This window comes from Oenanthe melanoleuca, chromosome 25, assembly GCF_029582105.1.
Source record: "Oenanthe melanoleuca isolate GR-GAL-2019-014 chromosome 25, OMel1.0, whole genome shotgun sequence".
NCBI classification, from domain to species: Eukaryota; Metazoa; Chordata; class Aves; order Passeriformes; family Muscicapidae; genus Oenanthe; species Oenanthe melanoleuca.
This window is the reverse complement of record NC_079358.1, coordinates 8,336,340-8,358,631: the sequence shown is the minus strand read 5'-3', so window position 1 is coordinate 8,358,631 and position 22,292 is coordinate 8,336,340. Positions and strand designations below refer to the sequence as shown.

At 45.6% G+C, this 22,292-nt stretch overlaps 1 protein-coding gene and 1 long non-coding RNA gene across 2 annotated transcripts; both read left to right on the top strand.

Annotated features, from left to right (window-relative positions):
* Positions 1–183: 183 nt before the first annotated feature.
* Positions 184–816, top strand: LOC130263026 (uncharacterized). Its single transcript, XR_008842282.1, has 2 exons — positions 184–459; positions 653–816. It is a non-coding gene; the product is annotated as an uncharacterized LOC130263026 (long non-coding RNA).
* A 2,206-nt stretch (positions 817–3,022) lies between these two features.
* Positions 3,023–21,712, top strand: LOC130262634 (intercellular adhesion molecule 5-like). Its single transcript, XM_056509958.1, has 13 exons — positions 3,023–3,117; positions 5,007–5,285; positions 5,859–6,170; positions 7,227–7,508; positions 7,616–7,696; positions 8,687–8,884; positions 10,662–10,904; positions 10,992–11,474; positions 11,517–12,488; positions 13,472–13,870; positions 18,438–18,701; positions 20,300–20,349; positions 21,518–21,712. Exons 1-13 carry the CDS (start codon positions 3,060–3,062, stop codon positions 21,710–21,712), a joined length of 3,816 nt encoding a protein of 1,271 aa, XP_056365933.1. The 5' UTR covers positions 3,023–3,059.
* The last annotated feature ends 580 nt before the right edge of the window (positions 21,713–22,292 follow it).

The window sequence follows — 22,292 nt, the reverse complement described above, 5'->3', positions numbered from 1 at the left end:
TCAAACGGGACCCCCTAGGCCACCCTGAGGTCACAGGGGTCACAGGGGTCACAGGGGTCACCAGGCCACCACCAGGGCACTGTGGCCACCTCAAACGGGACCCCCTAGGCCACCCTCGGGTCACTGTGACCACTGTGGCCACCCCCAGGTCACTGTGGCCACTGGCAACCTCGGGGCCACTGGGGTCACAGGGGTCACCAGGCCACCACCAGGTCACCGTGGCCACCTCAAACGGGACCCCCTAGGCCACCCTGGGGTCACTGTGGCCACCTCTGGGTCACTGTGGCCACCACGGCCACCGGGGTCACGGGGGTCATCAGGGTCATGGGGCCACCCCCAGGCCACTGTGACCACTTCCAGGCCACTGTGGCCACCAGGGTCACCAGGCCACCCCCAGGCTAATGTGGCCACCTCAAACAGGACCCCCCAGGCCACTGTGGCCACTGTGGCCACCTCCAGGTCACTGTGGCCACCACGGCCACCGGGGTCACAGGGGTCACAAGGGGTCACCAGGCCACTGCCAGGCCACCGTGGCCACCTCAAACGGGACCCCCTAGGCCACCCCCAGGTCACCGTGGCCACCTCAAAGCCACCGTGGCCACCATGGCCACCAGGGTCACAGGGGTCACAGGGGTCATGGGGCCACCCCCAGGACACCGTGGCCACCCCAAGGTCACTGTGGCCACCTCAGGGTCACCCCCAGGTCACCGTGGCCACCCCAAGCAGGACCCACTAGCCCAGGAGGACACAGGGACAAACTGGGCTGAACTGGGAGGGAAAATCCCCAAAATTTTATCCCCAAAATCCCCAAAATTTTATCCCCAAAATCCCCAAAATTTTGTTCCGCAATTTTTAAAAATTTTTTAATTTTTTTTTTTTTTTTTGGGGGTGGACGTGGTGATTTTTGGATTTTTTTTTTTTTTTTTTTTGTATTTGGGGTGAAATTCGGGGATTTTGGGATTGGGGAAGTTGTGACAGAAATAAAGTCGGGGATGTCCCCAAATTGTCCCCAAATTGTCCCAAAATTGTCCCCAAATTATTCCCAATGTCCCCAGATTGTCCCCAAATTGTCTCCAGTGTCCCAAAATTGTCCCAGAATTGTCCCAAATCCCCCTGGGGACATTCCCAGGGTCCCCAAATTGTCCCAAAATTGTCCCCAGATTGTCCCCAACCCCCCTGGGGACATTCCCAGTGTCCCCAAATTGTTCCAAACTGTCCCTAAATTGTCCCAAAATTGTCCCCAAATTGTCCCCAATGCCCCCAGATCGCCCCCAAATTCTCTCCATTGCCCCCAAATTGTCCCTAAATTGTCCCCAAACTGTCCCCAGTGTCCCCAAATTGCCCCCAAATTCTCCCAAATTGTCCCCAAATTGTCTCCAGTGCCCCCAAATTGTCTCTAAATTGTCCCCAATGTCCCCAAACTGTCCCCAACCCCCCCCCGGTCCATCCCCCCCCCCCGCCCCGCACTTGGTCTCGCCCGCCGCCGGCTCCGTCCCCGCTCGGCGCCGCCCATCGGGGCTTTTGGGGGGGGGGTCGGGGAGGGATTTTGGGGTTTTTTGGGGGGATTTTGGGGGGGGGGGGGTCGCGTGGGTGGGGGGAGGGGCGGCACCCTGGGGAGCGACGGCTGCTTCCTCCTCATCCTCCTCTTCCTCCCCATCCCCCTCCTCTTCATCCTCCTCTTCCTCCCCCTCCGTTCCTCGCTGTTTCCATCCCCCTTTTCCTCCTCCTCATCTTCATCTTCATCTTCATCCTCCTCCTCTTCCTCCCCTCCGTTCCCCGCCGTTTTTATCCCCCCCTCACCCTCCTCTTCCTCCCCCTCTCTCCTCATCTTCATCCTCATCCTCCTCCCCTTCCCTTCCTCGCCGTTTCCATCCCCCCCTCCTCATCCTCATCTCCGCCTTCCTCGCCGTTCCCACCTGTTTTCCTCGCTGTTTCCTTCCTCTTCCTCCTCCTCCTCATCATCTTCACCCTCCTCTTCCTCCCCTTCATCCTTATCTTCCTCCTCGTCTTCATCCTTCTCCTCTTCCTCCCTTTCCCTTCCTCGCTGTCTCCATCCCCCTCTCCTCACCCTCCTCTTCCTCCCCTTCCTCCTCCTCATCCTCATCTCCTCCTTCCTCGCTGTTTTCATCCCCCCTCACCTTCCTCTTCCTCTCCCTCCCTTCCTCGCCTTTTCCGTCTCCCCTTCCTCCTCCTCCTCCTCCTCATCTTCATCCTCCTCTTCCTCTCCGTTTCCATCCCCCTTTCTCACCCTCCTCTTCCTCCCCCTCTCTCCTCGCTCTCTCCATCCTCCCCCTCCCCATCCCCATCCTCATCCTCATCTCCGCCTTCCTCCTCGTTTCCACCCCTCCTCTCCTCACCCTCCTCTTCCTCCTCCTCCTCATCCTCATCTCCGCCTTCCTCGCCGTTCCCACCTGTTTTCCTCGCTGTCTCACTCCTCCTCTTCCTCCCCGTTTCCATCCCCCTTTTCCTCCTCCTCATCTTCATCCTCCTCTTCCTCCTTTCCTCTCCGCTTCCATCCCCCTCTCTCCTCACCCTCCTCTTCCTCCTCCTCTTCCTCTCCATCCTCTTCCTCCCCTCCCTTCCCCGCCGTTTTTATCCCCCCTTCCTCACCCTCCTCTTCCTCCCCCTCTCTCCTCCTCCCCCTCCCCATCCTCATCCTCCTTCTCCTCTTCATCCTCCTCATCCTCATCTCCGCCTTCCTCGCCGTTCCCACCTGTTTTCCTCGCTGTCTCCCTCCTCCTCTTCCTCATCTTCACCCTCCTCTTCCTCCTCCTCCTCTTCCTCTCCGTTTTTATCCCCCCTTCCTCACCCTCCTCATCCTCTCCTCCTCTCCATCCTCCTCCTCCTCTCTTCCTCCCCTCCTCCTCTTCCTCCTCCTCCATTCCTCGCTGTTTCCATCCTCCTCTTCCTCCTCATCTTCATCCCCCTCCTCCTCCTCCTCCCCTCCCTTCACCGCTCTTTCCATCCCCCCTTCCTCACCCTCCTCTTCCTCCTCTTCCATTCCTCGCTCTCTCCATCCTCATCTTCCTCCTCCTCCTCTTCCTCCCCTCCCCTCCCCCATGGGCCCCCCCGGCCCCGCCTCGCAGCTTCTGCCCCCGCTCGTTCTGGCGCTCGCAGGTAAAAGGTGGGGAGGGGGAAATCTCCGTTTTATTTTATTTTATTTTATTTTATTTTATTTTATTTTATTTTATTTTATTTTATTTTATTTTATTTTATTTTATATTTCATTTCATTTCATTTTTATTTTATTTTATTATTTTATTTTATTTTATTTTATTTTTAAATTATTTTAAATTATTTTATTTTTAAATTATTTTATTTTATTTTATTTCATTTTTATTTTATTTTATTTTATTTTATTTTATTTTATTTTATTTTTATTTTATTTTATTTTATTTTATTTTTATTTTCCTTTTTTTAATTTTAATTTTAATTTAATTTTATTTTATTTATTTTTATATTTAATTTCATTTCATTTTCATTTTATTTTATTTTATTTTATTTTATTTTATTTTATTTTATTTTATTTTATTCTATTTTAATCTCGTTTTATCTCATTTTATCTTATTCTATTTTAATCTCATTTAATCTCATTTTATCTTATTCTATTTTATATTATTCTACTTCATTTCATTTCATTTCATTTTCATTTCATTTCATTTCATTTCAATTAAATTTTTTTTTTTTTTTTTTAAATTTCATTGAGGAGGGGGCATCTCTGAACATCCCAAAATTTTTTTTTTTGGGCGGGGAATCCTAAAATCCACAGGAATTTTTATTTTATTCCAGCCGGAATTTGAGGGGGGGGGGCAGCAAAAAAAAAAATTAAAATAAATAATTTTAATTTAAAAATTAAAAAAAAATTAATTCCTCCCCCCACCAAAAACTTTTGGGGTTCAGGGTTCGGGCTCGGGGCTGTGCTGCTTCTGGGGGGTTTGGGGGGGCGTGTTCAATTTTTGGGGGGTCCCTGCCCTGTTTTGGGGGGTTCTGTCTCATTTTGGGGGTTCTGTCTCATTTTGGGGGGGTCCCTGTACTTTTTTAGGGGTCCTTGTCCCATTTTGAGGGGTCTCTGTTCCACTTTGGGGGTCCCCATCCCATTTTAGGGGTCCCTTTGCCATTTTTGGGGGGTCCCTGTCCCATTTGGGGGGACCCTTTGCCATATTTAGGGGTCCCTGCCCTGTTTTGGGGGACCCTTTGCCATTTTGGGGGGGATCCCTGTCCCATTTTGGGGGTCCCTCCCATATTTAGGGAGTCCCTGTCCCATTTTTGGGGCTCCCCATCCCATTTTCGGGGGTCCCTGTCCCATATTTAGGGGTGTCCCCCATATTTTGGGGGTCCCTGCCCCATATTTTGGGGTCCCTGTCCCATTTTTGTGGTCCCTGTCCCATTTTTGGGTGTCCCTCTCCCATATTTTGGGGTCCCTATCCATATTTTGGGTGTCCCTCTCCCATATTTTGGGGTCCCTATCCATATTTTGGGGGTCCCTATCCCATTTTTAGGGGTCCCTCTCCCATTTTTGGGGGTCCATCTCCCATTTTTGGCGTGTCCCTGTCCATTTTTGGGGGTCCCTGTCCCCATTTTTTGGGGTCCCTATCCCACATATTTTGGGGTCCCTCTCCCATTTTTGGGGGTCCTCATCCCATTTTCTGGGGTCCCTGTCCCATATTTCGGGGTCCCTGTCCCATATTTTGGGGTCCCTCTCCCATTTTTTGGGTGTCCCCATCCCATTTTTAGGTGTCCCTCTCCCATATTTAGGGGTGTCCCCCATATTTTGGGGGTCCCTGCCCCATATTTTGGGGTCCCCATCCCATATTTTGGGGTCCCTGTCCCATATTTTGGGGTCCCCATCCCATATTTTGGGTCCCGCAGGAGCCGCCCGTTCTCGGTGCGGTCGCGGCCGCGCGTGGCCGTGGCGCCGTTCGGGGGGGGTCCCGCGGGGGTCTCCCCCATATCCAGGGGTCTCCCCTATATTTAGGGGTGTCCCCCATATTTTTGGGGTCCCGCAGGGGCGTCCCACGGCCCGTTCTGGGTGCGGTCGTGGCCGCGCGTGGCCGTGGTGCCGTTCGGGGGCTCGGCCACCATCAACTGCAGCCGCAGCCCGTGCGTGGGGGGTCGCGCGTGGCTGCGCCTCGACACCGCCCTGGGCGCCACCCCCGGGCCCGGGGGGCTCCTGTGGCAAAGCTTCCGGATCGGGAACGTGTCGCGATGGAGACCCCGCGATGTCACCTGCGCCGGCAGCTGCGGCGACAGCGAGGCCACCGCCAGCAGCGCCATCGTGGTGTATCGTGAGTGGGGACACGGGGTGGGGACAGGGAGGGGACAATGAGGGGACAATGAGGGGACACTGATAGTGACAGCGATGGTGACAGCGATGGTGACACCATGACGTCACCTCTGTCCCCAGAGCCGCCCCGGGAGGTGACCCTGGAGCTGATTCCAGGGTGGTGACACCAACGGTGACACCATGACGTCACCTCTGTCCCCAGCACTGCCCCCCTGGACCCAATGCCAGGGTGGTGACAGCGATGGTGACACCGATAGTGACACCGATAGTGACACACAGGGTGACATCATTGTGTCCCCTCTGTCCCCAGAGCTGCCCCGCGAGGTGACCCTGGAGCTGATTCCAGGGTGGTGACACTGATGGTGACACCATGACGTCACCTCTCTGTCCCCAGCGCTGCCCCCCTGGACCCAATGCCAGGGTGGTGACACCAATGGCGACATTAATAGTGGCACCAATGGTGACACCATGACGTCACCTCTGTCCCCAGAGCCGCCCCGGGATGTGACCCTGGAGCCGGTGCCAGGGTGGTGACACTGACGGTGACACCATGACGTCACCTCTCTGTCCCCAGAGCCGCCCCGCGAGGTCACCCTGGACCCCATCCCCCCCCTGGCCGTGGGTGACAGCCACGCCCTGCGCTGCCGCGTGCTGGAGGTGGCGCCTGTCGCCAACCTGACGGTGACGCTGCGCCGCGGCGCCGACACGCTGCGCACCGCGACATTCGGCGACAGCGAGGGCAGCGCCAGCGTGGCCGTCACCCACCCGCTCACGGTCACGCGTGGCGACCACGGGCAGCGCGTCACCTGCCACGCCGAGCTGTCGCTGCGGCCCCACGGGCCCCTGTTCGCCCGCGCCGCCGCCCCCGAGACGCTCTCGGTGTTCGGTGAGGGGGGGGGGGGCGGGGTGGGGAGGGGGGTAATGGGGGAGGGGGGTTGGTGTAAATGGGGAGGGGGCTGGGAGCACTGGGGAGGGGTCTGGGGGTAACGGGGAGGGGTTTGGGGGTGTCCTCCGGGGAATTGGGGAGGGGGCTGGGGGTAATGGGGCGGGGGCTGGGGGGTCCCTGGGGCAACCAAGACGGGTCTGAGGGCAACGGGAGGGGTCTGGGGATAATGGGGAGGGGTCTGGGGGTAATGGGGAGGGGGGTTGTGGCTCTGGGGGTGATGGGGAGGGGGCTGAGGGGGTCCCCGGGGCAACCAGGAGGGGGCTGGAGGCACTGGGAGGGGTCTGGGGATAATGGGGAGGGGTCTGGGGGTAATGGGGAGGGGGCTGGGGGGTCCCTGGGGCAACCAGGACGGGTCTGAGGGCAACGGGAGGGGTTTGGGGGTAATGGGGAGGGGTCTGGGGGGGGTCCCCAGGGAGCTGGGAAGGGTCTGGGGGTAACGGGGAGGGATTTGGGAATACCGGGGAGGGGGCTGGGGTAATGGGGAGGGGGTTTGGGGGTAATGGGGAGGGGCCTGGGGGGTCCTCCGGGGAATTGGGGTGGGGGGAGGTGGATGTGGGGGTGATGGGAGGGGTCTGGGGGGTAATGGGGAGGGGGTTTGGGGTAATGGGGAGGGGCCTGGGGGGTCCTCCGGGGAATTGGGGAGGGGGGAGGTGAATGTGGGGGTGATGGGAGGGGTCTGGGGGGTAATGGGGAGGGGGTTTGGGGTAATGGGAGGGGGCTGGGGGCTTGGGGAGGGGTCTGGGGGTGTCCCCAGGGAACTGGGAGGGGTCTGGGGGTAACGGGGAGGGGTCTGGGGGTAACGGGGAGGGGGTTTGGGGGTCCCCCGGGGAACTGGGAGGGGTCTGGGGGTAATGGGAGAGCATTTGGGGTAATGGGGAGGGGGTCTGGGGGGCCCCCAGGGCACCGGGGAGGGTCTGGGGGTGTCCCCAAATCTCCAGGGTCGTGACCTCATCGCCACCCTCCCGGTGACCCCCGCGATGTCCCCCCCCCCCCCAGCCCTCCCCTCCCCCCCCCTCCTCCAAGCCCCGCCCATCCTCGAGCTCGGCGCCTCTGCCAACGTCACCTGCCGCGTGCTCGGCGCCTTCCCTGTCGGCGACACCCGCGTCACCGCCGCGCTGGGCGGCCGCCCCCTGCCTGTCGCGACAGCGCTGGCGCCCGGCGACACGGTGACAGCCAGCGCCGAGCTGCGGCCGCAGAGCGAGGGCGAGCTCGAGCTCACCTGCACCGCCCAGGTGGCCACGGTGGCCAAAACGGCGAGGAGGAAACTGCGGGTTTACAGTAAGGGCGGGGAATTTTGGGGAGGGGGATGGGGGGGGGGGGGAGGGGACGACACACCCCAAAATTATTTTTATTTTTTTTTGGGGTTTGATGGAATTTTCCCGTAGGATTCCCCGAGCCCCGGCTGGAGGTGAGGCCGGTGGAGGCGGCGGCGGGGGAGGAGGTGACGGTGACGTGCGGAGTGGGGGACGCGGCTGAGCCCAGCCCTGGGCTAGCTGGGGATGGCCCTGGGCTAGCTGGGGATACCCCAAAAACAGCTGGGGACAGCCCTGGGCTAGCTGGGAAGAGATCTGGGCTAGCTGGGGATGGCCCTGGGCTAGCTGGGGATACCCCAAAAACAGCTGGGGACAGCCCTGGGCTAGCTGGGGAGAGATCTGGGCTAGCTGGGGATGGCCCTGGGCTACCTGGGGATACCCCAAAAACAGCTGGGGACAGCCCTGGGCTAGCTGGGGAGAGATCTGGGCTACCTGGGGAGAGCCAAAAACTACCTGGGGACACGCCTGAGCCACGTGGGGATGGCGCTGGGCTAGCTGGGGATGGCGCTGGGCTAGCTGGGGACAGATCTGGGCTAGCTGGGGATACCCCAAAAACAGCTGGAGACAGCCCTGGACTACCTGGGGAGAGATCTGGGCTAGCTGGGGAGAGCGCTGGGCTAGCTGGGGACAGATCTGGGCTAGCTGGGGACACGCCTGAGTCACGTGGGGACAGCGCTGGGCTAGCTGGGGACAGCCCTGGGCTAACTGGGGACAGCCCTGGGCTAATTGGGGACAGCTCTGGGCTACCTGGGGAGAGCTCTGGGCTACTTGGGGACACCCAAAAAATACCTGGGGATACTCCAAAAACAGCTGGGGACACCTCGGAGTCACCTGGGGACACCTCTGGGCTACTTGGGGACACCTCTGGGCTACTTGGGGACACCCCAAAACCAACTGGGGACACCCCTGGGCCACCTAGGGATACCTTTGGGCTACTTGGAGACACCCTAAAACCACCTGGGGACACCCTCAGGCTACCTAGGGACACCTCTGGGCTACCTGGGGACACCTCTGGGCCACCTGGGGACACCCCAAAGCCACCTAGGGATACCTTTGGGCTACCTGGGGACACCTCTGGGCCATCTGGGAACACCCCAAAACCACACGAGGACACCTCTGGGCTACCTGGAGACCCCCCCGGGCCACCGGGCCCCGCCCGGGTGCGGCTGCAGCTCCGCGATGCCCGCGGGGCGCTGCTGGCCGAGGGCTCCGAGCCGCGGCTGCAGCTCCGCTTGGTGGCCCGGGGGCGCGACCACGGTCGCCAAATGGTGTGCGGGGCTCGCCTGGCCGTGGGCGACACCGAGGTGACAAAGGAGGCGGCGGCGCGGCTGGCGGTGCTCTGTGAGTGGCGCCCGCGGCCGTTCGGGGTTTTTTTTTTTCCCAAAATTTTCTTCAAATTCCCTTTTTTTTATCTCTTTGTTTTTCCTAAAATCCCTCCCGGCAATTCCCAAATTCCGTTTTTTATTTTTATTTTTTTCCTAAATCTTCCCCAAATTCCCTTTTTTTTTCTCTCTCTGTTTTTCCTAAAATCCCTCTCGACAATTCCCAAATTCCGTTTTTTATTTTTATTTTTTTCCCAAATCTTCCCCAAATTCCCATTTTTTGCCCCCAAAATCTTCCCGAAATTCCCTTTTTTTTATCTCTTTGTTTTTCCTAAAATCCCTCCCGACAATTCCCAAATTCCGTTTTTTATTTTTATTTTTTTCCTAAATCTTCCCCAAATTCCCTTTTTTTTTTCCCTCTCTGTTTTTCCTAAAATCCCTCTCGACAATTCCCAAATTCCGTTTTTTATTTTTATTTTTTTCCCAAATCTTCCCCAAATTCCCATTTTTTGCCCCCAAAATCTTCCCGAAATTCCCTTTTTTTTTCTCCTGGTTTTTCCTAAAATCCCTCCCGACAATTCCCAAATTCCGTTTTTTATTTTTATTTTTTTCCTAAATCTTCCCCAAATTCCCTTTTTTTTTTCCCTCTCTGTTTTTCCCAAAATCTCTCCCGGTAATTCCCAAATTCCCTTTTTTTTTTTTTCCCCAAATCTTCCCCAAATTCCCATTTTTTCCCCCCAAAATCTTCCCGAAATTCCCTTTTTTTTCTTCTGGTTTTTCCTAGAATCCCTCCCGACAATTCCCAAATTCCTTTTTTTTTTTTCCCCCCCAAATTTTCCCCGAATTCCCTTTTTTTTCTCCCGGTTTTTCTTGAAATCCCTCCCAGCAATTCCCAATTTCCTTTTTTTTTTTTTTTTTCCCCAAATTTTCCCCAATTTCTCTTTTTTTCCCCCAAAATCTTCCCAAAATCCCTCCCAACAATACCCAAATTCCGTATTTTATTTTATTTTTAAATTTGTTTTTCCCAAATCTCCAAATTCCCTTTTTTTTTTCTCCCGGTTTTTCCCCAAATCACTCATGACAATTTCAGAATTCCCTTTTTTTTCTCCTGGTTTTTCCTAAAATCCCTCCCGACAATTCCCAAATTCCGTTTTTTATTTTTATTTTTTTCCTAAATCTTCCCCAAATTCCCTTTTTTTTTCCCCCAAAATCTTCCCGAAATTCCCTTTTTTTTTCTCCCGGTTTTTCCCGAAATCCCTCCCGAAAATTCCCAATTTCCTTTTTTTTTTTTTTTTAATTTTTCCAAATCTTCCCCAATTCCCTTTTTTTTCCTGTCTGTTTTTCCCAAAATCCCTCCCGACAATTCCCAATTATTATTATTTTTTTTAATTTTTCCTAAATCTTCCCCAATTTCCTTTTCTTTTATTTCTCCCTGTTTTTCTTAAAATCCCTCCCGAAAATTCCCAAATTCCTTTTTTTTCCCCCCAAAATCTTCCCCAAATTCCTTTTTTTTTTCCTCCCTGTTTTTCCTAAAATCCCTCCCGACAATTCCCAAATTCCATTTTTTATTTTTATTTTTTTCCCAAATCTTCCCCAAATTCCTTTTTGTTTATTTCTTCCCCCAAATCTTCCCTAAATCCCATTTTTCCCCAAATCCCTTTTTTATTTCCCCAAATCTTCCCCAAATCCCTTTTTTTTCCCCCAAATTTTTTTTTTTTTTTCCCCTTTTTTTAAATTTTTTTTAAATTTTTTCCCCCCAAATCACCCCAAATATTTTTTTTTTTTCCCCACCCCAGACCCCCCCGAGTTCCCGCCCGGCTCCTGCCCCTCCAGCCGCACGTGGCTCCGCGGCTCCCGCCGCTCCCTGTCCTGCCTGGCCACCGGCAACCCCTCCCCCACCGTGGCCTGCGGCCACCGCGGCCGCCCCGTGGCCACCACGGAGCCCTTGGTGGTCACCCGGGCGCTGGCCGGGACCTACGAGTGCAAGGCCACCAACGCCTTGGGGACGCGGAGCCGGCGCGTCACCGTGCGCGTGGAGCGTGAGTGGGGGCGGGGGTGGCCACCGGGAGGGGCTCGGTGGCCACCGAGGTGATCGGAGCGTCCCCCTGTCCCCCCCTCACCTACAGGCGGACCCACCATGTCCGAGTCGCGGTGTCCGGCGCGCCGGGTGTGGGTGGAGGGACAGCGGTGGCAGCTGGAGTGCGGCGCCGACGGGGAGCCGGAGCCCAGCACGCGGTGCGAGCGCCAGGGCGGGGCGAGAGCGGGCGGCGGGCAAGATGGCGGCGGTCATTATGGCATTCAAGATGGCGGCGGTCAAGATGGCGGCACCTATGGTGACATTCAAGATGGCGGCGCTAATTATGGCATTCAAGATGGCGGCGGTCAAGATGGCGGCACCTATGGTGACATTCAAGATGGTGGCGCTCATTATGGCATTCAAGATGGCGGCGGTCAAGATGGCGGCGCTCATTATGGCATTCAAGATGGCGGCGGTCAAGATGGCGGCACCTATGGTGACATTCAAGATGGCGGCGCTCATTATGGCATTAAAAATGGCGGCGGTCAAGATGGCGGCATTCGTGGTGGGATTAAAGATGGCGGCACTCATGGTGGCATTAAAGATGGAGGAACTCAAGATGGTGGGATTCAAGATGGCAGCACTCATTATGGCATTAAAGATGGTGGCAGTCAAGATGGCGGAACTCATGGTGATATTCAAGATGGCAGAACTCATTATGGCACTCAAGATGGCGGCATTCATGGTGGGATTCAAGATGGCGGCACTCATGGTGACATTCAAGATGGCGGCAGTCAAGATGGCAGCACTCATTATGGCATTAAAGATGGCGGCAGTCAAGATGGCAGCGTTCATGGTGGTATTCAAGATGGCGGCACTCAAGATGGCGGCACTCGTGGTGGGATTCAAGATGGCGGCACTCAAGATGGCGGCACCCATGGTGGTAACCACGGAATAACTCATGGTGGAACTCATGGAGGCGTTCAAGATGGCGGCACTGATGATGTCATTCAAGATGGCGGCACTCATGGTGGCACTCGAGTTGGTCACACTCATGGCGACACACACGGCGGCACCCGTGGCACTCAAGATGGCGGCACTCGTGGTGTCACCCATGGGATAACTCATGGTGACACTCAAGATGGTGGCACTCGTGGTGGCACTCGTGGTGGCACTCGTGGCATTCAAGATGGCGGCACTCATGGTGACACTCATGGTGGCATTCAAGATGGTAGGACTCATGGTGAAACTCGTGGCACTCATGGTGGCACACAAGGTGGCACTCAAGATGGCGGCAACCAAAATGGTGGCACCCATGGCACTCAAGATGGCGGCACTCGTGATGTCACCCATGGGATAACTCATGGTGGAACTCGTGGCACTCGTGGCGGCACTTACAGCGGCATTCAAGATGGCGGCAATCAAAATGGCAGCGTCCATAGTGGGATTCAAGATGGCGGCGCCCATGGTGGGATTCAAGATGGCGGCGCCCATGGTGGGATTCAAGATGGCCGCCTGGTGACGCGAGCCGACGGCGGCCGCTACGTCTGCAGGGCCACCAACCGGCACGGGGTGGCCACCAGGAGCGTGCTGGTCACCGTGGAGTGTGAGTGGCCCGGGGGGGGAGGGGATCTGCCCCAAATTCCTTTTTTTATCTCCCAAATCCTCCCGAAATTCCTCCCGCCAATTCCCAAATTTCTGTTTTTCCCACCAAATCTCAAAATTTACTTTTACTCCCAAATCCCTTCCTCTCCCCGAGAACTTCCCAAAATTCCTTTTCCCCCAAAATTCCCATTTTTTCCCCAAAATTCCATTTTTCCCAAATTATTTTTTTCCCCTAAATCCCCATTATTATTTTTATTTTTATCATTTTTATTTTTATTTTTATTTTTATCATTTTTATTTTTATTTTTATTTTTATTTTTATTTTTATTTTTATTTTTATTTTTGCTTTTATTACTATCTTTATATTTATCTTTCTTGTTTTTATTAAATTATTTTTATTTTTACCATTTTTATCATTTTTATTTTTAAACTTTTTTGAATTTGTTTCTATTTCTATTTTATTTGTTATTTTTATTATCTTTATGTATCTTTATCTTTATTATTTTTAATTAAATTATTATTTTTACTATTTATATACTTTTTATACTTTTTATTATTTTTATTATATTATTGCTATTTTTATTTTTATTTTTTCTATTTGTATTTCTGTTGCTACTTCTACTCCTATTTCTATTACATTTTTATTATATTTATATTTATATTTATATTTATATTTATATTTATATTTATATTTATATTTATATTTATATTTATATTTATATTTATATTATTTATATTTATATTTATATTTATATTTATATTTATATTTATATTTATATTTATATTTATATTTATATTATTATTATCATCATAATTATTATTTATATTTATATTTATATTTACATTTACATTTATATATTTTTATTTTTATTTTTATTGTCTTTATTATTAATGGTATTACTATTACTATTATTATTATTATTAAATATTAATTAATTTTTAATTATTAGTAATTAATTATTTTTATTTCTATTTCCACCCCAGACCCCCCCGCGCTCCCCGAGCTCGGTTGCCCCGCTCGCCACCGGTGGCTCGAGGGGACCCCGGCCCGGCTGCGCTGCGAGGCCACCGGGAACCCCCCGCCCGTGGTCACCTGCGCGCGTATCGCCGACTATCGCGACAGTAACGCCGACTATCGCGACAACTACCGCGATTACCGCGACAATTACCGCGATTACCGCGACAATTACCGCGATTACCGCGACAATTACCGCGATTATCGCGATTATCGCGACTATTACCGCGACTATCGCGACATGCACAACGCTACGGAGCTGGGGGACGGCGCCGCCAACGTCACCCGAGGCCACGCGGGCACCTACGAGTGCCGGGCGAGCAACGCGCACGGCTGGGCGAGCAAAAACGTCAGCGTGGCTGTGGAGTGTGAGCGCGGGGTGGGGGTTTGGGGGGAAAAACCGGGATTTTGGGAAAAATGGGGATTTTGGGGGGAAAATGGGGATTTTGGGGGAATGGGGTTTGGGGGAAAAAATCGTGATTTTGGGGAAAATGGGGTTTTGGGGAAAAAAAAGGGGTTTGGGGTAAAAAACACCCGGGGATTTTGGCGGTAAAAAATTGGGATTTTGGGGTAAAAAAATCAGGATTTTGGGGTAAAAAAATCGGGATTTTTGGGGTAAAAAATTTGAGATTTTGGGGCAAAAAATTGAGATTTTCGGGGTAAAAAATTGAGATTTTGGTGTAAGAAAATTGAGATTTTTGAGATGAAATAATCGGGATTTTGGGGCAAAAAATTTGAGATTTTGGTGTAAGAAAATTGAGATTTTTGAGGTAAAAAAATTGGGATTTTGGGGTAAAAAAATCGGGATTTTTGGGGCAAAAAATCTGAGATTTTGGGGCAAAAAATTGAGATTTTTTGGGTAAAAACATTGATATTTTGGCGGGTAAAAAAATTGAGATTTCGGTGTAAGAAAATTGAGATTTTTGAGGTAAAAAAATCGGGATTTTAGGGTAAAAAATTGAGATTTTTGGGGTAAAAAATTGAGATTTTGGCGGGTAAAAAAATCAGGGTTTTGGGGTAAAACATTGATATTTTTGGGCAAAAAATTGATATTTTGGGTAAAAAAATTGAGATTTTGGTGTAAGAAAATTGAGATTTCTGAGGTAAAAAAATTGGGATTTTGGGGTAAAAAATAGAGATTTTTGGGGTAAAAAAATTTGAGATTTTGGGGCAAAAAATTTGAGATTTTTGGGGTAAAAAGAACGGGATTTTGGGATAAAAATTTTGAGATTTTAGAGAGTAAAAAAATCAGGATTTTGTGGTAAAAAATTGAGATTTTTGGGGTAAAAAATTTGAGATTTTGGGGCAAAAAATTGAGATTTTTGGGGTAAAAACATTGAGATTTTGGTGGGTAAAAAATTGAGATTTTTGAGGTAAAAAAATTGGGATTTTGGGGCAAAAAATTTGATATTTTGGTGTAAGAAAATTGAGATTTTTGAGGTAAAAGAATTGGGATTTTTAGGTAAAAATTGAGATTTTTGGGGTAAAAAACTTGAGATTTTTGGGCAAAAAATTGAGATTTTTGGGGTAAAAACATTGATATTTTGGCGGGTAAAAAAATTGGGATTTCGGTGTAAGAAAATTGAGATTTTTGAGGTAAAAAAATCGGGATTTTGGGGTAAAAAATTGAGATTTTTGGGGTAAAAAATTGAGATTTTGGGGCAAAAAATTGAGATATTTTGGGTAAAAACATTGATATTTTGGCGGGTAAAAAATTGAGATTTTGGTGTAAGAAAATTGAGATTTTTGGGGCAAAAAATTGAGATTTTTGAGGTAAAAAAATCAGGATTTTGGGGTAAAAAATTGAGATTTTTGGGGTAAAAAATTTGAGATTTTGGGGCAAAAAATTGAGATTTTTGGGGTAAAAACATTGATATTTTGGCGGGTAAAAAATTGAGATTTTGGTGTAAGAAAATTGAGATTTTTGAGGTAAAAAAATCGGGATTTTGGGGTAAAAAATTGAGATTTTTGGGGTAAAAAAAAATTGAGATTTTGGGATAAAAAATTGAGATTTTTGGGGTAAAAACATTGATATTTTGGCGGGTAAAAAATTGAGATTTTGGTGTAAGAAAATTGAGATTTTTGAGGTAAAAAAATCGGGATTTTGGGGTAAAAAATTGAGATTTTTGGGGTAAAAAACTTGAGATTTTGGGGCAAAAAATTGAGATTTTGGTGTAAGAAAATTGAGATTTTTGAGGTAAAAAAATCGGGATTTTGAGGTAAAAACATTGATATTTTTGGGGTAAAAAATTGAGATTTTGGAAGGTAAAAAAATCAGGATTTTGGGGTAAAAAATTGAGATTTTTGGGGTGAAAAATTGAGATTTTGGAGGGTAAAAAATTGAGATTTTGGTGTAAAAAATTGAGATTTTTGGGGTAAAAAAAATTGAGATTTTGGTGTAAAAAAACCGGGATTTTAATAATTTTTCCTCTTTTTAACCCTTTCCTTGCCAGACCCGCCCTCCTCCGTCACCCTCCGCGTGCTCCCCTCCCCCCGCGTGGCGCCGGGCGCGGATTTCTGATAAAAACCGGGATTTGGGTTTAGAAATGCGGGATTTGGGGTTTAAAATCGGGATTATGGAGGGTAAAAAAAATTGGGATTTTGGGGATAAAAAAGTGAGATTTTGGAGGGTAAAAAGTCAGGATTTTGGGTTAAAAATCGGGATTTTCGGGTAAAAATGTGAGATTTTGGAAGGAAAAACGGGATTTCGGGGTAAAAAATTGAGATTTTGGTGTAAAAAATTTGAGATTTTTGGGGTGAAAAAATCGGGATTTTGGGGCAAAAAAATCGGAATTTTTGGTGTAAAAAATTGAGGTTTTTGGGGTGAAAAATTGAGATTTTAGGCAAAAAATTGGAATTTTGGTGTAAAAAAATTGAGATTTTGGCGGGTAAAAAAATCAGGATTTTGGGGTAAAAAGTTGATATTTTTGGGCAAAAAATTGAGATTTTGGGTAAAAAATTGAGATTTTGGTGCAAAAAAATTTGAGATTTTTGGGGTCAAAAATTGAGATTTTGGAGGGTAAAAAATTGAGATTTTGGTGCAAAAAATTGAGATTTTTGGGGTGAAAAATTGAGATTTTTGGGGCAAAAAAATCGGGATTTTGGGGTAAAAAATCGGAATTTTTGGGGTAAAACATTGAGATTTTGGGGTTAAAAAACCCGGATTTTTTGGGGCAAATTTTAATAATTTTTTTCTCTTTTTAACCCTTTCCTTCCCAGACCCGCCCTCCTCAAAAAATTGAGATTTTGGTGTAAATTGAGATTTTTGGGGTGAAAAAATCAGGATTTTGGGGCAAAAAAATCGGAATTTTTGGTGTAAAAAATTGAGAATTTGGGGTAAAAAAAAGTTACATTTTTTTTGGGTAAAAATTTGAGATTTTGGGGTAAAGAAGCCGCGATTTTGGGATAAAAAATTTGAGATTTTAGAGAGTAAAAAAATCAGGATTTTGGGGTAAAAATTGAGATTTTGGAAGGTAAAAAAATCAGGATTTTGGGGTAAAAAATTGGGATTTTGGGGTAAAAAATTGAGATTTTGGCGGGTAAAAAAAATCAGGATTTTGGAGTAAAAAATTGATATTTTTGGGCAAAAAATTGAGATTTTGGGTAAAAAATTGAGATTTTGGTGCAAAAAAAATTGAGATTTTTGGGGTGAAAAATTGAGATTTTGGAGGGTAAAAACTCAGGATTTTGGGTTAAAAAAATCGGGATTTTGGGGTAAAAATGTGAGAGTTTGGAAGGTAAAAAAATCAGGATTTTGGGGCAAAAAATTGAGATTTTTGGGGTAAAAAAATTGAGATTTTGGCGGGTGAAAAAATCAGGATTTTGGGGTAAAAAATTGATATTTTTGGGCAAAAAATTGAGATTTTGGGTAAAAAATTGAGATTTTGGTGCAAAAAAAAATTGAGATTTTTGGGGTGAAAAATTGAGATTTTGGAGGGTAAAAACTCAGGATTTTGGGTTAAAAAAATCGGGATTTTGGGGTAAAAATGTGAGAGTTTGGAAGGTAAAAAAATCAGGATTTTGGGGCAAAAAATTGAGATTTTTGGGGTAAAAAAATTGAGATTTTGGCGGGTAAAAAAATCAGGATTTTGGGGTAAAAAATTGAGATTTTGGTGCAAAAAAAATTTGAGATTTTTGGGGTCAAAAATTGAGATTTTGGAGGGTAAAAAATTGAGATTTTGGTGCAAAAAATTGAGATTTTTGGGGCAAAAAAATCGGGATTTTGGGGTAAAAAATCGGAATTTTTGGGGTAAAACATTGAGATTTTGGGGTTTAAAAACCCGGATTTTTTGGGGCAAATTTTAATAATTTTTTTCTCTTTTTAACCCTTTCCTTCCCAGACCCGCCCTCCTCAAAAAATTGAGATTTTGGTGTAAATTGAGATTTTTGGGGTGAAAAAATCAGGATTTTGGGGCAAAAAAATCGGAATTTTTGGTGTAAAAAATTGAGATTTTGGGGTAAAAAAAAGTTACATTTTTTTTGGGTAAAAATTTGAGATTTTGGGGTAAAGAAGCTGCGATTTTGGGATAAAAAATTTGAGATTTTAGAGAGTAAAAAAATCAGGATTTTGGGGTAAAAATTGAGATTTTGGAAGGTAAAAAAATCAGGATTTTGGGGTAAAAAATTGGGATTTTGGGGTGAAAAATTGAGATTTTGGCGGGTAAAAAAAAATCAGGATTTTGGGGTAAGAAATTGATATTTTTGGTCAAAAAATTGATATTTTGGGTAAAAAATTGAGATTTTGGTGCAAAAAAAATTGAGATTTTTGGGGTCAAAAATTGAGATTTTGGAGGGTAAAAAATTGAGATTTTGGTGCAAAAAATTGAGATTTTTGGGGCAAAAAATTGAGATTTTTGGGGTAAAAAAATTGAGATTTTGGTGTAAGAAAAACGGGATTTTAATAATTTTTCCTCTTTTTAATCCTTTCCTTCCCAGACCCGCCCTCCTCCGTCACCCTCCGCGTGCTCCCGTCCCCCCGCGTGGCGCCGGGCGCGGATTTCTCGGTGTCGTGCGGGGCCGGGGGGGTCCCGCGGCCGCGGTTCCGGTGGGCGCTGCCCCCCGCCCCCAACGCGCGCTGGGCCCGCGGCAACCGCTCCGTGCTGGTCACGGCGGCGAGCGCGGCCAACGCGGGCGAGTATCGGTGCCGGGCGGGCAACCGGCACGGCGGGGCCGAGGCCAGCGTGGAGGTCACGGTCACCGGTGAGTCGGGGGTGTTTTTTGGTTTTTTTTAGGGGTTTTTTTTGATTTTTTAGGGGTTTTTTTTGGGATTTTTTTTTTTTTTTTTTTTTTTTTTTTTATTATTTTTTTGGGATTTTTTTAGGGTTTTTTGGGGATTTTTTGGAACTTTTTTGGGGATTTTTGGTGGTTTTTTTGGGTTTTTCTGGGATTTTTTGAGGTTTTTTTTGGGATTTTTTTTTGTTTGTTTTTTGGGGTTTTTTTTGGTTTTTTGGGGATTTTTTTTTTTTTTTAAATTTTTTTTTATTTTTTAAAGGTTTTGTTTTGGGTTTTTTGGGATTTTTTTGGGGTCTTGGGGTTTTTGGGATTTTTTTGGAGTTTTCTTGGGATTTTTCTGGGATTTTTTGAGGTTATTTTGGGGATTTTTTGGGGGGTTTGGTGATTTTTTTGGGTTTTTTAATGGCTTTTTTGGGGTTTTTTTGGGGTTTTTTTGGGGATTTTTTTGGGATTTTTTTGGGTCTTTTGGGTTATTTTTAATGGATTTTTTGGGGTTTTTTTGGGATTTTTTTTAAGGGTTTTTCTGGGGTTTTTTTGGGAATTTTTAAGGGGTTTTTTTGGGATTTTTTTTTGGTTTTTGGGGGATTTTCTGGGATTTTTCTGGGGTTTCTTTGGAGATTTTTTGGGATTTTTTGGGGGTTTTTTGGGATGTTTTGGGGTTTTTTTGGGGATTTTTTGGGGTTTTTTGGTGGTTTTTTTGGGATTTTTTTGGGTTTGAGGAGTTTTTTGGGATTTTTTTAGGGATTTTTTGGGGTTTTTCTTGGGATTGTTTTTGGGTTTTTGGGATTTTTTTGGCGATTTTTTTGGTTTTTTTTATTTTTTAGGGGTTTTTTGGGATTTTTTAAGGGTTTTTTGGGGGATTTTTTTGGGGTTATTTTGGAATTTTTTTGGGGTTTTTTTTGGATTTTTTGGGGGTTTTTTGGGATTTTTTGAGGTTTTTCTTGGGTTTTTTTTTTGGGTTTTTTGGGATTTTTTGGGGATTTTTTTGGGGTTTTTTTTTTATTTTTAGGGTTTTTTGGGATTTTTTAAGGGTTTTTTTGGGGATTTTTTTGGGGTTATTTTGGAATTTTTTTGGGGTTTTTTTGGGGTTTTTGTGTGGTTTTTTTGGGTTTTTTAATGGCTTTTTTGGAGTTTTTTTGGGATTTTTAAAGGGTTTTTTGGGGATTTTTTTTGGGGTTATTTTGGGATTTTTGGGGGTTTTAGGATTTTTTTTAGGTTTTTTTGGGTTTTTTTGGTTTTTTGGGGGGTTATTTTGGGTTTTTTTGAGGGTTTTCTTGGGTTTTTCTGGGGATTTCTTGGGGGTTGTTTGGGATTTTTTTGAGGTTTTTTTCACGTTTTTTGGGGGGATTTTTTTTATTTTGGTGGGATTTTTTGAGATTTTTTTTTTTTGAGGTTTTGGGGTTTTTTTTGAGGGTTTTTTTGGATTTTTTTGAGGTTATTGGAGGGTTGGTTTTTTTTTTTGCGTTTTTTTTTTCTTTTTTTGTCTCTTTTTTTCTTTTTTTAATTTTTTTTAAATTTTTTTTTTAAATTTTTGAAATTTAATTTAATTTTTTCCTCTTCCCCAGAGCCGTGGCCGCTGTCCCCGGGCTCGCTGCTGTCGCTGGGGCTCCTGGTGGCCACCCCAAAAACCCCAAAAACCCCAAAAAACCCCAAAAAACACCCAAAAAACACCCAAAAATAAAAAAAAAAAATCAAAAAGCCACAAAAAAAAAACCATTAAAAAAAACCATCTGTGCCCAGCAGGAAGGAATTTTTTGGGGAGGATTTTTTGAGATTTTTTGGTTGTTTTTTTTTTAGTTTTTTTTGGGTTTTTTGTTTTTTTCGGGGGATTTTTTGTTTGTTTTTCTTTTTTTGCGGGGGCATTTTTTGGGATTTTTTCGGGCTTTATTTTTGCTTTTTTTTTTTTTTTTTTTTTTTTTGGGTTTTTTTTTTTGTTTGTTTTGTTTTGGTTTTTTTTTGTTTGTTTTTTTTGGTTTTTTTTTTTTTTTAGATATTATAAAGATTTCTCTGAAAGTTTTTTTGGGGTTATCTTGCTTTTTTTGGGGAGGATTTTTTGAGGTTTTTTTTGTTTTGTTTTGTTTTTGTTTCTTTCGGGGGGATTTTTTTTTTTCTGGGGGATTTTTTGTGATTTTTTTCTGCCTTTTTTTTTTTTTTTCAAGGGGATTTTTAGGCGTTTTTTCAGATTTTTTTTCGTTGGTTTTTTTTTTTTTTTTTTTTTTTTTTTTTTTGGGGGGGTTTTTAGGTGGATTTTTAAACATTTCTCTGAAAGTTTTTTTGGGTTATTTTGGTTTTTTTTTTAAGGATTATTTTGGGAGGATTTTTTGAGTTTTTTTTTTTTTTTTTTTTTTTTCCCAAGGGATTTTTAGGCATTTTTTCGGATTTTTTTTTCTTTTTTTTCTTTTTTTTTTTTTTTTTGAGGTTTTTTAGGGGGATTTTTAAACATTTCTCTGAAAGTTTTTTTGGGTTATTTTGGTTTTTTTTTAAGGATTATTTTGGGAGGATTTTTTGAGTTTTTTTTTTTTTTTTTTTTCCCAAGGGGATTTTTAGGCCTTTTTTCGGATTTTTTTTTCTTTTTTTTTCTTTTTTTTGTTTTGTTTTGTTTTTTGAGGTTTTTTAGGGGGATTTTTAAACATTTCTCTGAAAGTTTTTTTGGGTTATTTTGGGTTTTTTTTTAAGGATTATTTTGGGAGGATTTTTTGAGGTTTTTTATTTTATTTTTTTTTTTCTACTTTAAAAAATTTTTTTTAATATAATTTAATTTTTTTTTTCCCTCTTCCCCAGAGCCGTGGCCGCTGTCCCCGGGCTCGCTGCTGTCGCTGGGGCTCCTGGTGGCCACCCTGGGGCTGTTGGTGGCCACCGGCTGCTTCCTGAAGAGCCGGGCGGGGACCAAGGGCGAGTACAACGTGAGCGAGGCCGAGGGGAGCCGGGGCAGGGGCGGGGACTGGGGGATCCCCCTGGGAACACCTGAGAAAAAATAAAAAATAAAAAATAAAATAATAAAAAAAAAATTTATATGTGTATTTATTAAAAAAAAAAAAAAATCCGTAAAAAAACCCAAAAAAATGGACTCGAAAAATAAGAATATTACAGTGAAAATCACATTAAAAACGGGAAAAAAAGCACAAAAAAACTCCAAAAAAACAACCAAAAATATTCAAAAATATAAAAAAAAATATATAAAAAAAATTCATGGAAAATCCCCTAAAAAAATTAAAAAAAATTAAATCAAAATGGACTCGAAAAATAAAAATATTTCCGTGGCTGGGGGAGGGGCAGGGACTGGGGGATCCCCCTGGGAACACCGGAGAAAAAATAAAAAATAAAAAATAAAAAATAAAAAATAAAAATTTAAAAAAAAAAAAATTTATATGTGTATTTGTTAATTAAAAAAAAAATCCGTAAAAAAACCGTCGAAAAATGAAGATATTACAGTGAAAATCACATTAAAAACGGGAAAAAAAAGCACAAAAAAATTCCTAAAAACAACCAAAAATATTCAAAAAATATATAAAAAAAAATTCATGGAAAATCCCTTAAAAAAGAAAAAAAAAACCAAAA